Raw genomic sequence first — 22788 nt, 5'->3', positions numbered from 1 at the left:
TTCTTCTGAGTCCTCCACTATTCCAGCCTCTGCCTGTTACTCAGTTCCAAAGTCACTTCCACATTTTCAGGTATCTTTTCAGTATCATCCCCCTCTACTGGGAACAATTTACTGTGTTAGTTCATTTTCATGCTGCTGATAAAGACATAACTGAGACTGGGCAATTTACAAAAGAAAGAGGTTTAATGGACTCACAGTTCCACATGGCTGGGGAGGCCTCACAATCATCGTAAAAGGTGAAAGGCATGTCTCACATGGCAGCAGAAAGAGAGAATGAAAGTCAAGTGAAAGGGGTTTTCCCTTATAAAATCATCACATCTCATGGACTTATTCACTACCATGAGAACAGTATGAGGGAAACCTCCCCCATGATCCAATTATCTCCCACTAGGTCCCTTGCACAATATGAAGGAATTATGGAAGCTACAATTCAAGATAAGATTTGGGTGGGGACATTGCCAAATCATATCACACCTAACACATTAAACCCAAATTCAACAGCTTAAAACAATACACATTTGTAATCTCAGTTTCTAAAATCATAAATTGAGTGTTGCTTAGCTAAGTCCTCTAGCCCAGGGTCTCTCACAAGGCTGGAATCAAAGTGTCAGCCAGGAGTACAGTCATCTCAACATTCAGCAGGGAGAGGATCTGCTTCTAAACTGCTTCAGTGGTCATTGGCAGGATTAAGATCCCTGAGGGAGCCAGAAGCGGTGGCTCACACCTGTAATCTCAGCACTTTGGGAGGCCGTGGTGAGTGGATCATGAGGTCAGAAGATCGAGACCATCCTGGCTAACATGGTGAAACTTGGTGTCTACTAAAAATACAAAAAAATTAGCCAGGCGTGGTGGCATGCACCTGTAGTACCAGCTACTCTGGAGGCTGAGGCAAAAGAACCACTTGAACCTGGAAGGCAGAGGTTTCAGTGAGCTGAGATCATGCCACTGTACTCCAGCCTGGGTGATAGAACAAGACTCCATCTCAAAAAAAAAAAAATCCTTGAAGGTTTGGAGACTGAGAACCTCAGTTCCTTACTGGCTGGAGGTCTCCTTTATTGACAGGTAGGCCTTTTCATAGGTCAGTTCACAACATGACAGCTGGCTTCATCAAGGTGAGTGAGCAAGAGAATGCCAGCAAAAAGGGAAGTTACAGATTTTGTACTCTAATATTAAAGAAATGACATCACACCATTTTTGCCATATTCTAGTAGAAGTGAGCCTCTAGGTCTAGTTCACCCACAAGAGGAAGGGACTACACAAGAGTGAATACCAAGATCATTTTAGAAGACTCCCTATCACAGGTAGTATAATGGAAAAAGCAACTGGAATAAAAATAAGAAAAAAATGGCTTCTAATAACTATGCGACTAAACTGAGAAGGTAGCCTAAATGACCTATAGGGTCTCTTGGCATTCTCAACTCTGTGTCTTTTGAAAAAGATTACTAGAGATAAGAGATACTTCATCAAAATGCCTCATTTCACAATAGAAACCTGAGTTCCAGGAAAAGTTAAGACAAACAGGTACAGGCCACACTTATTTTGCTCTTATGCCCAGTGCTCTTTCCACTATAGTAAACTGTTTTTGTAATTAATGCTCTAAAACAGTTCTATCTTCTCTTTATAATAGTCTCAAGATCTAATAAATTCAACAGAATACAATGCTAACAAGAGCAGCTACAATTGATTAATCTTGTCTATTATCTCTTTTTCTCTCATCAACCCTACAGCCATTTCTAGATGGTACGTGAAGTTGAAAGTGAGTCATCTGCTCATCCCCAGTGTCAGGTAGCTGGAATACTAGTAATAAGATTTGCTGGAAATAAATTATAAAAGCAACAAATAAGCAACAGAGAAATACATTCACCTTGAACACACAGTCACCCTCAATAAGGTAAACAAGATTAAATGTAACCTAAATAAAATATCTAAAAATTGCAACCAGAAAAGGCAAGGTTTGTTAGTAATGAAATCCTGGAAAACTGTCCCAGAAGTCAACAATGACAATGTAGTGCAGGCAATGTCCAGGACAGAAAGTACTGTAGGAGGCTAATGACTAGAATTGAACTCACAAATACATCCTTATTAACATGAAAGCATCACCTAAGGTTGATGGTACAAATGAAATATTTGTGTCACATAAATTCCCTATTTGCTCACTTATGAAGTCTGAAGCCATGGAGGGAGGGGACTCCTTTGTCTGAGAATTCCTTCCACAGGTACATGCCTTTTACTACCCATAATAATTTGTAGTGACTCCAAATTGATTCAAGGAGTGCCATAAAAAACATTGCATATTAATATAATTGCTTTGTGTGGGAATTATAAAGCAAGAAGGTATTTACATTAGTCACAGTGGGGAGTGTGTGTGTGTGTGTGTGTGTGTGTGTGTGTGTGTGTAATGAAATGCAGTATGTACTGGATCCATAATTTCTATATAAGAAAAGCTTACTTAACAGCAATGAATTGATAAGCAATGATTGGAAGGTGGGGCCTATCTTAAATCTGTCTGCATAACAATCAAGTAAGACTGAAAAAACTCAATTACACATATCAAAAAAAGGATCACACTGATGTAGTTACCCTAAAGCCCTTTATTAGTATTAGCATATATCTAAATGTGTACTAAATTCACTTCTGTAAAATACTTAAAAACAAGAAAGGGGCTGGTGCAGTGGCTAATGCCTTTGATCTTGGCACTTAAAGAGGCCAAGGCAGGATGACCTGAGGGCAGGGGTTGGAAAACAGCCTGGGCAACAAAGGTAGACTCTGTCTCAATAAAAACAAACAAAAAATAGCTAGATGTAGTGTTGAGCACCTGTAGTCCTTCCTACTTGGGAGACTGCAGCAGGGAAGACAGCTTGAACCCAGGTCAAGGTTACAGTGAGCTATGATTGCACCATTGCACTCCAGCCTGAGTGACAGAGCAAGATCCTGTTTCTAAAAACAACCACAAGAAAAACAACAAAAACCTAGAAAGTGTTAGCTGAAAATGTTAACATGGATGGTGGGCTGAATGGTATTAAAGTAAAATTTTGGGTAGTATGGATTAAAAGGCAGGGGGCCAAGAGTAAAAGAAGATGAACTGGGCAGCCCAAAGGGACATTTAGGGAAGAAAGGACCTTCTGGGAAGAAGTGTCACAGTTAAACTTCATGGACCAAGTCATTGGCTACTACTTCCTATATTATGAGTATATACAATCACTAGACTAAAATGTCAATAAAGCCATCCCAAGATGGAACAGCTCAAAGGACAATATGTACCTAAAAATATTACAGTAAGTATATTATATATTTTTATACTTTTTTACTCAAAATGTCCAGAACTGTCTAGACATTCATCCTTTCCTAGCCTTTTAAATAATATCAAAGAAGGATTGTCTCTCCTTTCTTTTCTCACTTCTTACTTCTCTTTTGCTCTTCAGTACAGGGTAAGGAGAAAGTGGGAGAACTAAAACACTACTAAGAAAAGAATCAAACTGGCCTCTAATTAGTCTTGAGGTAAAACTGGTAAACCAAATAAAGCATGTTAAGGGATATGAACTTCAGCACCAAAACACTATAGCACATGCTGCTTAACAGTATTGGCTGGGCATGGTGGTTCATGCCAGCACTTAGGGAGGCCGAGGCAGTAGGATCTCTTGAGCTCAGGAGTTCAAGACCAGCCTGGGCAACACGGCGAAACCCCATCTCCACAAAAATTACCCCTGGCGTGGTGGTGTGTGCCTGTAATTCCAGCTACTTGGGAAGCTGAGGGCTGAGGTGAAAGTATCGCTTCAGTCCAGGAGCAATCCAGAGGCTGCAGTGAACCAAGATCACCCCACTGCACTCCAGTCTGGGTGACAGAGGTAAACCCTGTCTAAAAAAAAAAAAAAAATATATATATATATATATATATATATATATATATATATAGAGAGAGAGAGAGAGAGAGAGAGAGAGAGAGAGAGAGAGATATGTATAGATAGATAGATAGATAGTATAGTACTACGGATCTATACTTCTCCAACATAGCCCATCTCAGTTACTGATTTCACATCCAATCAATTGGCAAAAGACTGAACCAATATTTTTCAATAGAGCAGGGGTTAGTACACTATGGCCCACAACACAAATCCAGTCAGTGGACTGTATTAAAAAAAAAAAAAAAAAACTAACTGAAAAGCCATTAGGTTGAGACAGCTCCAGCACTTTGGGTTCCTATGTAAACAATCAAAACCCAACTCAATGTAAACAGTAAAACTAACTTGAGTTGAACCAGTCAGAAACCACCAACCAACTTCTAACTAGAGACATTCCACTGTAACCAATCAAATATTTTCTTTGTTTCTTTCCATAAACACCTTATAAAAGTTTTTCCCTCACACCCTCTTGGTGGAGTCTTGAACTACTTGTGGTCTGGTGATACCCAATTTATGAAATTGCTGAATGCTCATATAAACTCTAAAATTTTAATGTGCCTAAAGTTATCTTTTAACAACTGTTTTTGTATAACCCATGTGCTAAGAATGGTTTTTACATTTTTAAAGGGTTGGGAAAAAAGAAAAGAGGAAAAAAAGAGAAAAGAATATGGAACAGAGACTGTACAGCCTGTATTACCTAAAATATAGGTAGTCTAAGCTTCACACTGAAACTCTACAAAGCAAGGGCTGCCTACATTTATTGTCTGGTCCCTTACAGAAATAGAGGATATCCAAAAGCCAGTAAACACATGAATATGTGTTCAATACTAATAATCATTAGGGAATTTAGGGGAAAACCCCAATGTTATGTCACTATATGTCTACTAGAATGGCTAAAATGAAAAAGACAATGTGAAATGTTGAAGCATTTGGAATAAACAGAATTCCCAGCCTGCCACTAAAGTGTAAATTGACACAATGTGAAAAACTTTTTGGTAGTATACACCACAAACACTCATCTGCATATCCCGTAACACAGTAATTTTACTAGTAGGCATATACACAATAAAACTGTATACATAATTTCATCAAAATATTTATAAAAAGCTTCATAGCAGCCCTATTGGTAATAGCCAAAAGTAGGTGGAATACTATACATACAGCATGAGAATAAACTAAAACATAACTTGAATAAATCTCATAAACATAATATTGAATAAAAATCAGACAGTAAGGACTAAATACCATATTACTCCATTTATGTAAAGTAAATAATAGGTGAAATTCATTGATAATGTTAGAAGTCCACATAATGATTACCTTTGGAACTATGAAGTGGGGCTTTTGGGATGCAATGATGCTCTTTCCTGATCTAGATACTGGATATGTAGATATATATACTTTGTGAAAATTCACTGAGCTGTACACTTATGATTCATGCATTTATTTATATGTCTTTATACTTTAAATATTAATGCAACAAAAACATTTCTATAAACTCTAGGCCTTTGAAGGAAAATTGTATACATCTCCCATTCATTTTGCTGATTGCCATCATTACCTATTTAATATAAGGTAATAGGAATTGATTCCTATTACCTTATATTAAAAAGTCAGCTTTGTTTTAATTAATTTTATTGGCATATGATTGCATAGAATGATTATGTAATCATTCTGGATTAATTCCATAACAGATCACAAGGAAAAACTTTGAAAAGCCAATAATTTGTAATAGTATATTCAAATTATCTGTGGAAAAAAAACACCTCCTTGAAGTGTAGTTTTGTTTGGTCCTTTGTTTTGGCTTATCTCTGTCTACTACTACTGTGATTTAACTTACATAAAATGCTCAAAGAAGCTTTTCCAAATGTCTGTGCTTGTGGAAAGTTGTTTCTTTCTACCATCCTTGACTAATAATGCGCTGTCTTATACCCTTCAGTTCCCTCCATCCATCGAGCTTAATATGCTTCCCAAATGTTGCACTGGGCCCAGGGACATTGTGAACCAAAAAAAAAAAAAAAAAAAAAATCTAACAGTATCTTTTTACAGCGTGGCTCAGCGCGCCTAAAGAAGCACCTCATTCTTCGCTCACACTTCCAAGTGTGAAAACTGAAATATAAAACGATTAAGTGGCTCTCTCAAGGACACAGAGTCGATCAGAGGTTGAGGGAGGACTGGAAGCTACTGACTAACCGCGACTTAGGGTGAAAAAAAGAAACAAAAAACAAAAACAAAAAATATACACTCTTGAATGAATGCTCAGCTGCTATTAGGAAACTGGAGACAAAACCGAAATCATACCCAGAAAGAGTTGTCTGCCACCTGAGGACCCCACCACACTGACCCTCGAGGGCCCCTCCTCACTCCCGGCCGCGCGGGGTCAGCATTCACTGAGTACAGATTCTGCGCTGCCCCCTTTCCTTCTCCAAGGAAAAGTCTGCGGCCGAAAACTCCAGGGCTGATCTTTGCCCACCACTATCACTCTCCGTCGCCCAAACCGCCCTGCCCCACCGTTTACCTGAGATGCGCCCAGCGTCGCCTGAGGAGTCCAGTCTGCAAGCTCGCCCAGAGTTTCTCGGGTCCAGTGCGCAGCCACCACGTCAGCCAATCGCCGCAGGCTTGGAGCCTCCAGGCCCGAGGCCCACCCACAAACGACCGGGCAGGGGGGCGGGGCGGGGCGGGGCTCGGAGCGGGAGGGAGAGTGGGAGCCGGTTGCCGGCGGCGCGCCGCAAGAGAGGGCGCAGACGGCGCTCACTGGGCATGCGCATGCCGCGCCGCCTGGCCGCGAGGTGGGTCCTCCTGGCGAAAGATAACCTGGGAAGGGCGAGGAAGAGTTTGGAGAGAAAGTAGGCGACTTAAAACGCCGCCGTGGCTGCCCTAACGGGTTGCTTATTGTTGTCCAGATCCGAGACGAGGAGCGCAAAACGTGCTTTCTCTTCCGAAAGAGCAAAACGTTGTCTGGACAAAACCTAATCTGACGAAAAGAGGGAGAACGGAAAACTGAAAACGGCGTCTTGTGGCCTCACACTTGGCCTCGTCGAGTTTTCTTAGGACCTGGCGAAATTGTGGTTTCCTTCTTTGTGTGTGGTTTGGGATGAGAGGTGGGAGGGGCGTGTTTCGAAGCGGCGGTCAAGTGAAAAGGGCAAGGAATCGAGCTCCGGTTGAGTGAGCGATAGTACTACCTAGGTCCTGGCCAAAGAACGTTTCATACTAAAACCTTGGAGCTGGTGACTTTTTGTTTTGACTGAAGTGCTGGAAGGAGATCTGGATTCTTATGTACGATATGTGAATCCTCTAAGAAAAAATGTTGAACCTTCTAGAATTTAACAAATTCCAAAGTTTGTTCCATAGTTCAGAATTGCTTTTATAAATGTCACTTTTAACTCCTGTTACTCATAATTTCCTCAGACACCAAATACTTAGCACATACTATGTGTCAGGTACTCTTCTAAGTGCTGAATAATGAACAATATTTTTTAATACACCCCAGAGAGTAGGCATAATATGAATTACTGACGGGTTCCTAAATTGGTGTTTAAGTTAATGAAAGGAACTTATCCTTTTAAGCGTACAAAAGAGAGTTTAAAAAACTAAAAAAGGCCAGGCGCCGTGGCTCACGCCTGTAGTCCCAGAATACCGAGGCTTGAGCCCAGGAGTTTGAGACCAGCCTGGACAACATAGTGAGACCTTGACTTTATTAAAAATCAAAATAATTAGCTGGGCATGACGGTGCATACCCGTAGTCCCAGCTACTAGGGAGGCTGAAGTAGGAAAATCGCATGAGCCCCAGAGGTGGAGACTGCATTGAACTACGATGGCTGGTGCCACAGTACTCCAGCCTAGGGGACAGAGCATGACCCTGTGAAAACTAACAAAATGGAAAACTTGGATGTAAATTACTTGGAACAACAGAGGTTATAATAGTCACAAAATTTTGGTTATGTGTGCTATAATGAACAGACAGTGCTCTGAAGAAGTTTGTTACAGATTCAGCTTTGAAATGCTTTTTTTACTTTACTTCAGTCAGGATTTGAATCATATTTATGAACATAAAGTACCATAAAAATCTATGAAGCAAAAACAGAGACTGTACAGTTTGTCAAAGTAAATATTCCAATCAGGAAGTATATGGCTTGTGTGAAAGATTAGGGCCAAATCAAATTATGTGTAAAACAAAGGAAAAAGTTGCTTTTCCTGGATAGGAAATAAGAAATAAAGCAGTATAGTGATTACCACACTAAGAACATTCAAACCATGTAATGAATTAGTAGAATAAATTTAGAGAAAATTATAATATTTTTCATTGAGTAAAGTTCATTTCCCTCTTTTTTTAAAGCCCATTATCTCTGTGCTTACAGTCTCCAGGATAAAGAGAAACCTCATGTTTCCTTTCAGTAAACCGATTTTCCCCCTCTCTGTTTTATGCAATGAGTTCAAACATTAGGACTAATTCTTCCTATTCTTGGCTGGGCACTGTGGTGGCTCATGCATGTAATCCCAGCACTTTGGGAGGCCAAGGCAGATGGATCACGAGGTCAGGAGATCAAGACCATCCTGGCTAATGTGGTGAAACCCTGTCTCTACTAAAAATACAAAAAGAAAAAGAAAAGAAAATTAGCTGGGCTTGGTGGCACATGCCTGTAGTCCCAGCTACTTGGGAGACTGAGGCAGGAGAATTGCTTGAACTTAGGAGGCAGAGGTTGCAATGAGCTGAGATGGAGCCAATGCACTCCAGCCTGGGCAATAGAGCAAGACTCTGTCTCAAAAACAAACAAACAAAAAATTTTCCCTATTCTTTTTCGTAATGTACCTGAAGTAACTCATTAATGCTCTTTCCCTAAAACTTTTCATATGACAACAGGTAAGTTTTCCCCTACTCCCCTCTACCACCACCATAACTAATATATCCATTTCTTCATTCTCTATCCTAACAGATGCCTGTCTATAAGAAATGAAAGAGATAAATTAGAGGTTTTTTTCACTTGGCAGAATGATTGTCAAAGATAATGTCTATGTCCTCATCCCTCATATAAGCTGGACTTTTGCAGAAATATGGATGAAGATGAGGAGAAGGAAATGAACCACTCTTTTATTATAGGGAACAAAAGAATGTCAGATTATTAGTATTATCAAGTCTATAAATATCAGGCTCCCACAATGTGTCACACACTGATCCGTTCTGGAAACAAAATAATGAGTAACAATTAGGCACACAAGTAGCTGAGAATACTGTGTGTATTAATCAGGGTTCTCCAGAGAAACGGAACCAACAGGATATGTGTATATACATAGAGAGAGGGAGAGTGATTTACTATAAGGAAATGGCTCATGCAATTATGGACTTTTAGTGAGTCCAAAATCTGAGGGAAGAAGCTAGTAAGCCTCAGAAAAGAATTGTAGATGGACCCACATTATGGAATGTAATCTATTTTATTCAAAGTATGCTGATTTAAATGGTAATCTCATCAAAAACAAAAACACCTTCACAGAAGCATCCAGGATAATGGTTCACCAAATATCTGTGCACCATGGCCCAGCCAAGTTGACAGAATTAACTGTAACACTGTGTAAACTGAGAAATGGCTTTGGGAGAGGGGAGTTTAGGGGATGAGGAAGACACAGTCAGGAAAATCTGAAGGGGATAATGCTAATGCTTCCTGTAGTATGAATAAGACTTAGCGAGGTGAAGAGGTGAGGGTGGAGGTGCAGAGAAAACAGAATTCCTTATAAAGGAATCAATATGGAGGCAAGATACTATAAGGAGCTATAAGCAATTTAGTATCACAGTATAAAATTTAACATGGAAAGTGATGGGAAATGAAGCTGGAGGGTTTACGTAAGGTCTTTTTTAAAAATAGAGCTGGGGACTCACTACGTTGCACAGGCTGGTATCAAAGTCCTAGCCTCAAGCAATTCTCCCACTTTGGCCTCCCAAAGTGCTGGAATTACATGCGTGAGTCACCACGCCAGGGAATATAAATGATCTTTCAATTAATTACCTAGGTCTTGATTCTATAGTCAATAAAAATTGAAAGTTAAGCAAGAGTGATGAGATTAGATTTACACTCTCATTCATCAATTTTGATATATATTTCAGAATCAAAATTATCAAGTTTGCAAGACTAGTTAATCTAATTGAAAATGATAAAAGGGTTGGGCTCTGTGGCTCACGCCTGTAACCTCAGCACTTTGGGAGGCTGAAGCAGGTGGATCACTTGAGGCCAGGAGTTCAAGACCACCCTATCCAACATAGTGGGATGCCCCCCGTCTCTACTAAAAATACAAAAATGAGCAGGCATGGTGGCATACATCTGTAATCTCAGCTACTCAGGAAGCCAAGGCATGAGAATCACTTGAACCTGGGAGGCAGAGGTTGCAGTGAGCCGAGATTGTGCCACTGCACTCCAGCCTGGGCAAGTGAGTGAAACCCGGTCTTAAAAAATAAGTAAATAAATAAATAATAAAATGTATGAGGTAAAGCAGGATAGGTGAAAAAGGGTGGCTTGAAGAAGTAGGAACTAGTTTGCAAAATCTAGTAACTAGTTGAGAAAGAGGAAAGCATTGATGATATTAAAGAAATTGGTGAATAAGTAAGTTCAGTTGTTGATAAATTAGTTTGAAGTGCTAGGGAAACATCCTTAGAGTAGCTTTGCAGCAGTCACATGCAAGGAAGTGTTCTGGACTGGGCTAGACATGAAATTAATGAACATAGATATGATGGTTAAAACTATTTTTTAAATTTTCAAGTCAGTCCCATAGCTGAAGCGGGTGGATTGCCTGAGGTCAGGACATCTAGACCATCCTGGTCAATATGGTGAAACCCCCTCTCCACTAAAAAAAAAAAAAACAAAAATTAGCCAGGTGTGGTGGTGGGTGCCTGTAATCCCAGCTACTCAGGAGGCTGAGGCAGGAGCATCGCTTGAACCTGGCAGGCAGAGGTTGCAGTGAGCCAAGATCGCGCCATTGCACTCCAGCCTGGGTAATGAGAGTGAAACTCTGCCTCTAAATAAATAAATAAATAAATCCTATAATTTAGATTAATGAAAAAAATCAAAATTTGTAGGATGCCTATAAAGCAGTACTTAGAAGAAATTTACAGTACTAAACACCAATATTAGAAAAGAACGACCTCAATAACCTTAGCTACCACCTCAAGAAACTAAGAACAAAACAAAATAGAGTAAATGACAGAATGGGAATAATAAGAACAGAAATCAGTATAACAGAAAACAGAAAAGCAATAAGAAAAATGAATGAAATTAAAATCTGGTTGATAACACCAATAAAATTAAGTGATCAAGAAATAAAGGAGACATACCCAAATAAATGAAGGTTAATAAAAAAAAGAAAGAAAAAGACAGAAGACTACCGATATCAGAAATTAAAGAAGTGACATCACTACAAATTCTACAGATATTAAAAGAGGGATATTATTAAAATTTTATGCCAATAAACTTGATAACTTACAGGAAATGGACAAATTTCTTGCAAAAGTAAGTGAAGATATGATCTTAGCTCTAGTCTAACCTTAGCCAGGTCCAAAGGCAGCCTTCGAGCATGAGTTGCAACACAGTACAGTAGTCTCCCTTTATTTGTAATTTAACAGTTTCAGTTACCTGCAGTCAATCATGGTCCAAAATTATTAAATGGAAAATCACAGAAATAAACAATTCACGAATTTTAAATTGTGTCATTCAGAGTGCATGATGAAATATTGGGCCATCCCATTCTGTCCTGCCTGGGATGCGAATCATGCCTTTGTCCAGCACTATCCATGCTGTATATACTACCCAACCTGTGAGTCATCTACATAGCTCCTGACAACCAAGCATATCATCACTGCTCGATGATCCAGGATCACCAAGAAGCAGATGATCCTTCTTTTTACGTATGGTCAGAAGGTCAGTATTAGCCTAATGCTATGTTACAATGGCTATGTCATGCACCTCACTTCATCTTATCATGTAGGCATTTTATTATTACACATCATCACAAGAAGAAAGTTGATAGTACAATGTTATGAGAAAGAGACAACATTCACATAACTTTTATTATACTGTATTGTTGTAATTGCTTTATTTTTATTATTTTTGTTAATTTCTTACTGTGCCCAATTTTTTTTTTTCTTTTTTTGAGAGGGAGTTTCACTCTTGTTGCCCAGGCTGGAGTGCAATGGCACAATCCTACAACCTCCACCTCCTGGGTTCAAGCGATTCTCCTGTCTCAGCCTCCTGAGTAGCTGGCATGGCATGTGCCACCATGCTCAGCTTATTTCATATTTTTAGTAGAGACAGGATTTCATGATGTTGGCCAGACTGGTCTCAAATTCCTGACTTCAGGTGATCCACGTGCCTCAGCCTCCCAAAGTGCTGAGATCACAAATGTGAGCCACCGCGCCCAGTCTTACTGTACCCAATTTAAAAATTACACTTTATCACAGATACATATATATAGGAAAAAAAATGTACCATTTGCTGTTTCAGGCATCTACTAGTGGTCTTGAAATGTATTCCCAGTGGTTAAGGGATGACTACTGTATTGGTCCCACCTTAAGACAAAGAGGTCAGCATTTTGTTGCCCTTTTTATTTCAGTCAGTCATTGGCTGTGAGGTTGCCTCCAGCGTGGAGTAGTTGGAAATGGTGACATATGTAACCTCCCAGGTAAGGTAGTGATGTGTGTGACTTCCCAAGTTCTCTTGGGCTGAGGACATGTTATGGTTTGGCTGTGTCTCCACCCAAATCTCATCTTGAATTGTAGCTCCCATAATTCCCTCATGTTGTGGGAGGGGTCCAGTGGGAGATAACTGAATCATGGTTCCCCCACTTCCACCATTCTCATGGTAGTGAGTAAGTCTCATTCACTTATTGCAGAGGTGAGCAAAGATACGATCTCAGTTACAGTCTAACCTTAGCCACCCAAGAATAAGATCTGATGGTTTTATAGGGGAAACCCCTTTTGCTTGACTTTCATGCTCTTCTCTTGTCTGTCTCCATGTGAGACATGCCTTTCACCTTCAGCGATGATTATCAGGCCTCCCAGCCTCATGGAACTATAAGTCCATTTTTACTTTATAAATTACCCAGTCTTGGGTATGCCTTTATCAGCAGTGTGAAAATAGACTAATACAGGATGTTTCTCTAGAAAAGAAATTATGAATTTATAGCCATCAACACTCACAGCAGCTGGTATGGGTGGGCCAGCTTGGTAAAGGGATTTATTTGTGTGACAGAATATAGTTTGTTTAGCCCGTGGTTAATATTTAAATCTATAATCCACTGCTATCAAAAGAAGGAATCCTGGGATGGAATCCCAGCTATAGTATTATTCCTGGTGTGATCTTGGAAAACTCAGTTTCTGCTTTGGAAAATGAGGGAAATATTTTCTATCAGCTCTGAAATTCTGTTTCTATGTTTAGTATATAGTAGGTTCTCAATATTTGTTGAATAAGTGATTCTATATTGCACTCAAGATCCCATATTTAGTTAGTAAAAGTCTGAAAGATACTGCTCAAAAGCCTTTATTCTATCAAGTTAGCAAAATTTCTGAAAACTATTTCTTGGTAAATATTTTCAAACTTAGCAGTTTTAATCAAATATTTAATGAAATGAAAAACTTTATTTTTTGTATACCTGATCACATAAGCAGCAAGTCTCCCCAATTCCTCAAACCATTTAAATAATTCTGCCAGATATCACTGACTAACTTTTAATTACCCAGCCTAAGAAATGAAAATAAAGTATGAAACCAAATTATTCTACTTTGTACATTTGATTAGAAATCATATAAATTGAACCATACCAAACTGCTGATATTCAACGGTTCTTGACCCCCCAAAATGGCAATTTTTATATGGCCCACACTAAATATATTTAGCATTAAATAATGTGTTTTAAGAAATATTACAATAGGGCTTCCAAAGCCTCCCGGTTCTCCCTTTTACTCTTATCATCTCCTGTCTGTTAGGGGTGTGGCAGCTATTTTTGGAAAATTTCAAAATCTTTTATCTTTCCTACATAGCATAGGCAACTTGTAGTTTCTTTAAAAAGTATAAATTAGTAGTTTTGTTTTGCTAACTATCCTAAGCAGCTAGTACAAATAATCAAGCCTTTAATAGAGAGAATATACTAAGTTATTTAATGTTCCTCAATTGTTTAGGTCAGTGGTTCACAACATTTAACGTTCATGACAACCAACAGAGAACTTGTTTCTGGGCCCTATTGCCAGAGATTCTGATTCAGTTTAGGTCGGGGTGAGACCCATGAATTTGACTTCCTAATAAATTCACAAATTATGCTGATGCTATAGGTACTAAAACCACTGTTAAGAACTACTGACTTGGGTATAGAAAAAACTATTTGTAACCAGGCTTTTAATTCTTTTGGTCCTTAGGTAAATAAAACTCAGGTTAATGAGGTGTCATTTTACTTTCAATCAAAACCATTTTTGGTAAAGTACTACCTTACTTACCTCTATTGAAAGGTAAGTGTAAATTAGACTTGCTTTGACGTGGTTGCTACAGACCACAATTACAGGACAACTGAGAAATTTATTCACTTGCCCTTTCTTTCGAATCTCACTGTGCTCTGGCTTGCCAGGAGGTGCAAGGGTCGTCCCAGCCTTGCACTTGGCGCTCCAGGCCTGGGTCACTTCACTTGAGTTATCAGAGGCAGCGCGTCCAGTTGACAAACTCTGCCGGAGGCTCCTGATAGAGAAGGGCGTGGGCGCCAATGGTGAGCCAACCCAACCCCATCCACGAGTCTTCTTTACAGGGACCTTTTCGGAGCCGAGGGCACCTCTGCAAGAGCGCTGCGGACAGGTTCCGACTCGCTGGAGATCGCGCGACGAATCTGCGCCTCGGACCCTCGCCTTCCGGCAGTCGCCGGATTGCTGCCCCACAGGGAGCCAACCCGCCAGAGGACCAGCCCAGCCCGGGCTCTGTGGATCAGCAGGCTGTCCAGGCGACGAGTTCGCCCACGTATCTCAGTCCACTCGCTCGTCCTCCTGCCCGCGAAGATGTCCGCGAAGCCTGAAGTAGGCTTAATGCGCGAGGCTTCTCGGCAGATCGTAGCCGGTGGTTCTGCAGGTAAGCCTACCCCGCCCTGCCCCGCCGGAGGCTAGCTGCTTTCCCCACCGTTTGTCCTGAAAAAGTTTCCCAGACAGGTCTTCCTACTGAAGTTTTGCCCTCTTCCTCAAAATTCCGCGCTCCCGGAGCAGTGCTTGAGCCTGTGAAGGCGCGAGAGCAAAGGAGGCCGGGACCGGACTGCGAGTACCCGGTGCTCCAAATTAAGTTGCCGCGGCGTCGGCGCCGGCCGCTCTCGGGTTCCCGGCATTCTCTGTTCCTGGCCTGTAAAGCAAATAGAACAACTCCAAGAACAGCGACTTTGAGGTAATCTTTTTGCCTTGCTGGCTATTTTACTTGAAAATGATCCAGTTCAGTCTTAGTTTTATCAATTGTAGCGTCTTTCTTCAAGCTCGCGCAGATCTTAAATAAATCCTGCCTTCCTCATCAAAGTACTTAGGTCAGGACTCCACAGGACTTCTTATTGCATACTGTGCTTGCTTGGGGATATTCGTGCCTTAAATAAGCATATTAAAATTAGATACATATGTTAATACACATAAACACCTTGATATAATGGGCTCACGTTAATTTATAGAGTTATGCTGTGGGGGAAAAACAAACCGTTAAGAAATAATGTTATGATTTATCTTGGAAATACTTTTGAATGTAGCTGGAGAAAGTTACCACGAGATGTGTTATGTGCAAGTATTTTAAAGCTATTTTAAAATGTAAATTATGATTTGGTTTAAAATTTAATCTTACAGTCATGCATTTTTATTGTAAATACGTAATTAAAATAATTGCAATAATTGGCTCATCACCAGAAAACATTTTATAAATGTAGCCATGCTTTTAATAAATTATATTATGGTAACTAATAAATCATGTTAAGGTAATGACTAGAAGATGTTCAAATGTTTAACTTCGACTAGTAAAAGTTGCTGTATTTTCAAAGAAATCTGGACTTTTCGTAAGGGACTACTGCAAATTATGACTGGTTATTACTATGTCATGACCTAGTTGCATCTCAGGGGTACCATAAGCAGCCACATGTGTCACTTACAATCTGGACACTTTCTTAAAGATGATATTTCATCAATATCACATTAGAGGCATGCATTTCTTACAGGTAATTGTAAAATGTTAGTTCTTTTGTTCTTTCTCTCTCTCTTTTTCTCTTTCTCTCTTTTTCTTTTTATGTTTTTGAGATGGAGTCTCGCTCTGTTGCCCAGGCTGGAAGGCACCAGAGCTGGAGTGCAGTGGCATGATTTCAACTCACTGCACCCTCTGCCTCCCGGGTTCAAGTGATCCTCCCACCTCAGCCTCCTGAGTAGCTGGAAATACAGGTGTGTGTCACCATGCCAGCCATTTTTTAAATTTTTTTGTAGAGGTGGGCTTTCGCAATGTTGTCTAGTCTGGTCTCGACCTCCTGGGCTCAAGCAATCCTCCCACTGCAGCCTCTCGAGTAGCTGGGATTACAGGCACCCACCACCATGCTGGGCTAATTTTTTTTTTTTTTGGAGGTGGGGAAGGGGATTTTTTTTTTTAGAGACAGGGTTTCACTATGTTGCCCAGCTGGGTTCAAGCAATCTGACCCCCTTGACCTTCCAAAGTGGTGGGACTACAGGCGTGAGCCAACTGCCCAGCCCATCCATTATTATAATGGCAATGGCCCCATTGCTTGCTCTTTTAGTTTTCCATTGTGGTGATGAATTTGCACCAAGTTATTTACCATTTTTGGTCAAATTCCACAATGCCTAAGGTTCTGTCTTCTGTACCTGCCTCGTTGATTTGTAGTACAGGAGTGTGATCAAAGAAAACTCAGCTAGTCCAAAGAGAAAGTGAGTCCAATTGATTAACATCCTAAGCTAAGACCAATGACTCATAAGCATTTGTATAGTGATTTATGTGATCATACTATGTATTAGGCACAGCTAAACTCAAAAGAATGTTAAAAGTAGATCAAACTCAGCTGGGCATGGTGGCTTACGCCTGTAATCCCAGCACTTTGGGATGCTGAAGTGGTCAGATCACGAGGTCAAGAGATTGAGACCACCGTGGCCAACATGATGAAACCCTGTTTCTATGAAAAACACAAAAATTATCTGGGCGTGGTGGCATGCGCCTGTAGTCCCACCTACTTGGGAGGCTGAGGCAGGGGAATCACTTGAACCTGGGAGGCAGAGGTTGCAGAGAGCCTGGGTGACAGAGTGAGACTCTGTCTCAATTAAAAAAAAAAAAAAGAGTAGATCAAACTGTAATCCTACTTATGCTGTTTTGTTGAGTGATAAGTACTTGGCATAAATATGTGTGATTCCATCATCTATTCTTATAATTGTAACTAATATAAATAAAATTAGGACACTTATAAGATAATTTAAAAATAGCAGCACAGTTGATTGCCTGTGCTTCCTGGTGTCCTCCTCAGTCCTAATTCCATCAATAACTGTGGAGTTATTGATAAATGATTAGAGTTATTTATACTTTCATAGTAGTAAAAAAGAGTTATATTTATGATTAGAGTTATTTATACTTTCATAGTAGTAAAAAAAGAGTTATATTTTCTTGTACTTGGCCAAAAGCATTTTCATAAAACTTTATCTTTGTTGCACTGTAATAAATGTGGGCTAACCATATTATATGTACTGGTCAAGGCCAGACAAAAATCAATATACAAGAGAGGTAGAATCTTAATAAAAACAGGAAATGCATTTGAATCTCTGGCACTGGGGTTCTGATCACTGATATTGTCATTGAATACAGTACTACTATGTGTGTGTGTGTGATATGACCTTTTGTTTGTAAAGGTCAAAGATACATTCTTGGCTTTCTTAGGGGAAAAAGAAAGAAACTGGGAGGTTTATTGGAGAGATACAAGGGTATCTCGTGGAATTCAAGGTCTGGGATGCATTCCTGGAACGTACTGGAATCAGGGGTTAGAGTGCTGAGGATAACTCAGAAAGTGAACTCTCTCCATCTCTTCTCTTTATCAAGTAGTCAAGTGTTCCTAAGGCAGCAGGGAGGCAGCTAATAATAGGGCCACAAGTATCACTACTATTCCTGTCAGGATGGCTTGCAAGACTTCCCTAGTTACTTGCCTGGTAAGGAGTAAGCATGCCCAAATGCAGTTAGATAGCCTATTAGTTAGATAGCAAAAACAAGTCATCATGGTGCCAGCTCCCTGTGCCCATAGCACCAGTCGGCACTGAACAGAAGAGGCCAGAGGATAGGTGGGATGAGTGGGTCACTCTGCTGTTAAGGATCCACCTCTAAACCACAGCCACACTGTTTTAGAGACTTATGTTGAGGTCTGCAGCTGTAACTTAAAAGCGGGTAAAGTGGAAAGTCTTGCACTCAACTGAAACTAGGGAGAAGGATGAAAAGAAGCCTTGTAGCAGACTTCCACAAGATAACAGCTCCTCTCCAGGCTGCTTATCTACCCTTTCACTTGGAGAGATCACAGGACATTCTGCCAAGACTCAGTCCAGACTATGGTCTAACCTTGCCTGCCTGGTCCATGTGGAGATATATGAGGTTGTCAGGGTGCCACACTGTGAATCTGTTTCCCTGTGCTTCCTGGTGTCCTCCTCATTCTCACAATTGTCTGTTTTTTTTTGTTCTTTAGTCTGTGTAGCAGAATGTGGTCCCCAACAGCTTCTATGTATATATGCTCTTGACTTCTTTTTCTTGGAGGGAGGGAGAAACTAACTTCCTTTTTTTTTTCATTTCTAGTCCAAAATCCTGGGGAAATACTAAAAATAACTGAGCGTTAGTTGGGGCCCACCTCTGTACCAATCAACTGTAGCTAATCCCCTGTGCAGATTGGTGGGGCAGGTGCGGTAGGGACCTCAGGGGAGATTATTTTCCAGAAAAACTAGATACATCATGAAATAGACAATAGGTATTTTCTATAACGATATAGGCCTGTCTTTTATAAGAAGATGATTTGTAATATTTTCATTTAAAAGACTAAAGAGATTGATGCACTGATAGTTGCCTGGATAATACACTACATATCAGAAGAAACGGATACATACATATAAAGACTGGTCTTTAAATGTAGATTTAAAGATTCAGGTGAGAGAGTCACAGAAGCCAATGATGAGAGAGTCAGAAAAACCGGTGATGAGAACTTCAGGAAGATCAACAAGGACCAGCATTGCAGAGTAGTTAAAGATGACAATGAGAAGAGGTTACTGAATCAGACCCGTGGTACTGAAAATGTGGTCCATGGATGAGCTGCAGGAAGGAGTATGGTAGCATTTGGAAGTTTGTTGAAAATATAGGATCCTAGACCTCACCCCAGACCTACTGTAACTGCCCGGTGGGTTCATCTTGCCTGCTGCCTAGACAGAACCGATTTATCAAGACAGGAGAATTGCAATAGAGAAAGAGTAATTCAGTCAGAGCCAGCTGTGTAAGAGACCGGAGTTTTATTATTACTCAAATCAGTCTCCCCACGCATTGGGGGGTGAGGGGTGCAGCCAGAGAGTCAGGAGTGTTGATTAGTCAGGTCGGAGATAAAATCATAGGGAGTCTATGCTGCCTTATGCTAGGTCAGTTCCTGGTGGGGGCGGGGGGTCGCACAAGATCAGATAAGCCAGTTAGATCTGGGTGGTGCCAGCTGATCCATCAAGTACAGGGTCTGCAAAATATCTCAAGCACTGATTTTAGGGCTTACAATAGTGATGCTATCTCCAGGAGCAACTTGGGAAGGGTCAGAATCTTGTAGCCTTCAGCTGCGTGACTCCTAAACCATACTTTCTAATCTTTTGGCTAATTTGTTACTCCCACAAAGGCAGTCTAGTCTCCTGGCAAGAAGGGGTTCTGTCTTGGGAAAGGATTGTTATAATCTTTCTTTAAACTATAAACTACAAATAAAGTTCCTCTCAAAGTTAGTTTGGCCTATGCCCAAGAATGAACAAGGACAGCTTGGAAGTTAGCAGCAAGATGGAATTGGTTAGGTCAGATTTCTTTCACTGTCTCAGTTACAATTTTGCAATGGCAGTTTCACTACCATATGAGAACCTGCATTTTGGGAGGGCCCCAAGTCATTGGTTTTCACTTAAATGTTTATAAGCGCTGTGTTAGAAGGCCTTTGAGAAAAAAAAGATTCTATAGAGGGGGAAGGTCAAAGCCAAATTGCAGAGGACTGCAAGTGAAATCTTTCTTGGTTTTCATTGCTGACCCAGACAGAAGAATGCATTTCATACTCCCTATTTTATGCCCTCAATTTAGCTTTCAGGCTTATTTTTCACCCCTTTACTACACATTCCATTCAGTTTCTGCTGAACAGGTCTGCTGACCATTCTTGACTGTTACCTGTACTTTATACCTTTATTCCTGATCCCCTAAATGTCTCCCCCCGCCATTTTTTTAAGCTAATATTTTTATTTGTATAGAGATTAAGGGAACAATTTGATTCATTAGGTTTTCTTAACTGAAAGGCTAGAGTCTTTCAATCCTCATTAGAATATATAGCAGGATTAGAGGTAACTGGTGAGTTATTACGCCAAATAAATATTTCCTCCCACTAATTGTTTGCCTAATGGCTTCAAAATACCTAAAAAGAACTTTCCTAGCTTCATCAAGAAGATATATTTCTACCTTTTGAAATTCCATTCATTTTCCAAGGCCCAGATTTAAAATGATTTTCTGCATAAATATTTTCCCAAATGGGCTCTACAGTCCATCCAGCTTTAACATTCTCATTAACATATGAATGAGGCAAATAATAAAACTAGTTACTATTTATTGAGTAAATACTAAATGCCAGATCTGGTTCTAGCTTTACATGTGTTAAGTTTTTTTTTTTTTTTTTTTTTTTTTGAGGCAGAGTCTTGCTCTGTTACCAGGCTAGAGTGCAGTGGCGTGATCTCGGCTCGCTGCAACCTCTGCCTCCCAGCTTCAAGTGATTCTCCTGCCTCGGCCCCCCGGTAGCTGAGACTACAGGCATGCACCAACACATCCAGCTAATTTTTTTGTATTTTTAGTAGAGATGGGCCTTCACCATGTTGGCCAAGATGATCTTGATCTGCCCACCTCGGCTTCCCAAAGTGCTGGGATTACAGGCGTGAGCCACCAAGCCCGGCCATGTGTTAACATTTTTAATCGTTACTACAACACACAAGGCAAGCACTATTGTAATTCACACTTACAGACGAAGAAACTGATGCACAGGGGAATAATGAACATGCCATGGTTGCATATACATGCAGCCATTTCTACAGGAGTTGGAAAGATGAAGTCAAGTCTACTCTTATAATCTCTGTAGCTGTTATTAGTTTACATTCCTTAAAATAACTCTTTTACCTACAAATACATTCTGTACAGACTTTCTACTAAGTAGTATCTTGCTCACTCCAAATCATTTAATCTATCTAGGCAAACATTATCCTTTAGCCAAAAGAAAATTTAGTTATTTTGGTTCTCCATCCATGCAGGGCCCCTACATGCAGTTGGACACATTGTGATCTGAAAAAGGACTCTGGACATGAGAGCAAGTAGGAGCTGAAATCTAGTACATTCTCTGCTCCATGATTTGTGCATCCTAGAACAGACATGTGTCCACTTGGGGTACACCTTTCTCTGTTTCTCACAAAGACACCAAATGTATTGACATAAGCTCTGACAGAATTCCCCTAAACATGTTAGGGCCCCCAAGATCTCTGGCCTCAGCAGCTCCAGCATGTGACATTATTACTCTGTCTGCACATCAACAGGGCTCTGGGAGGATCCTCTGTCACGTACTTGGTCAGCTTTAACTTGGAGCTGGGAGCATGGGTCCATCTCAGACCTTCCCATTCTTCCTAATGATCAGTTTGGGCCCTTCCATGTGTTCCCAAAGACCACGGGGTTGTTCTTACTTCCCATGTCATATAGAATCAGGCTCACTCAGATGATCATTCTCCCCAGACTCTTGCAGGGATTTTGTATCCAACCTCAGAACCTCCCAGGGTCTGTAACAATGTCCTGTTAGCCCGCTGAGTGGTCCTGCTCTTGCTAGAACCTGTCAGGCTTCCTCTCGAGGTCATTCTTAGGCCTTGTTCACACTGAATCTCCTTCAAAAGTGGCAACTCTAGGACCCTCCTCCTGCCTCCCAGAATCTTTTACTCATATTCCTCAAAGTCTGCAAGTCCCCCTCTGAATGCCTCTTAGACCATTATTACCTTCTATGTATCATATACATGAGATCACCTTGCTGGCAAGACTGATTGATTTTCCAAAATTTCCAGGTTGCTGTTTCCAGCCTTACCTTACCCATCCTTTCTAGCCTTACCTTAGTCCCTGATATCTTTTTTTTTTTTTTTTTGAGACAGAGTCTTGCTTTGTCACCCAGGCTGGAGTACAGTGGCATGATCTCGGCTCACTACAACCTCCACCTCCCAGGTTCAAGCGATTCTTTTGCCTCAGCCTTCTGAGTAGCTAGGATTACAGGCGCCAACCACCATGCCCAGCTAATTTTTGTATTTTTAGTAGAGATGAGGTTTTGTCATGTTGGCCAGGTTGGTCTCAAACACCTGACCTCAAATGATCCGCCAGCCTCGGCCTCCCAAAGTACTGGGATTACAGGCGTGAGCCACCAACACCCGGCCAGTCCCTGGTATCTTATAAGCACATCTCCATCATTTACTGTGTTTTCACTTTGTGCATCTTGCAGTTCATTGCTTTCATTTAAATTAATTGATTTAGTTCAACGTGTTCTGGAAATAAGTTTTCTAATTTTGCCCTAAACACAATTCAAGTACTTTGTGTAGTGTTATCTCATTAATCACCTTCAAAGAGTCAAATAAGAGTGAAATGAAAGACTTTTTTTGAGAGAGGAA

General features: G+C 40.5%; 2 protein-coding genes across 12 annotated transcripts in view; one reads left to right on the top strand and one right to left on the bottom strand.

Moving 5' to 3' along the window:
* MIPOL1 (mirror-image polydactyly 1) overlaps nt 1-15089 on the bottom strand; it is a 365075-nt gene extending 349986 nt beyond the window's left edge. For 8 of the 9 annotated variants that reach the window (XM_012469139.3, XM_012469173.3, XM_064365792.1 and 5 more), the window contains exon 1: nt 6418-6482. The gene's annotated coding sequence lies outside the window, so the exon portion shown is untranslated. Of the gene's footprint in view, nt 1-6417; nt 6483-14367 lie in introns of those variants that run through there. The other variant, XM_064365793.1, reaches the window with a different exon arrangement.
* The window catches only part of SLC25A21 (solute carrier family 25 member 21), a 516565-nt gene continuing 508321 nt past the window's right edge, over nt 14545-22788 (top strand). The window contains exon 1 of one of the 3 annotated variants that reach the window (XM_012469187.2): nt 14545-14983. In XM_012469187.2, the coding sequence (XP_012324610.2) occupies nt 14914-14983 (70 nt within the window). In that variant the 5' untranslated portion in view covers nt 14545-14913. Of the gene's footprint in view, nt 14984-15256; nt 15287-22788 lie in introns of those variants that run through there. The other 2 variants (XM_012469203.2, XM_064365802.1) reach the window with 2 other exon arrangements.

This window comes from Aotus nancymaae, unplaced genomic scaffold, assembly GCF_030222135.1.
Source record: "Aotus nancymaae isolate 86718 unplaced genomic scaffold, 86718_ANA_hifiasm-v0.15.2.pri h1tg000062l, whole genome shotgun sequence".
Classification (NCBI taxonomy): domain Eukaryota; kingdom Metazoa; phylum Chordata; class Mammalia; order Primates; family Aotidae; genus Aotus; species Aotus nancymaae.
The sequence above is the reverse complement of the archived record's forward strand: the minus strand, read 5'-3'. Positions and strand labels throughout refer to the sequence as shown.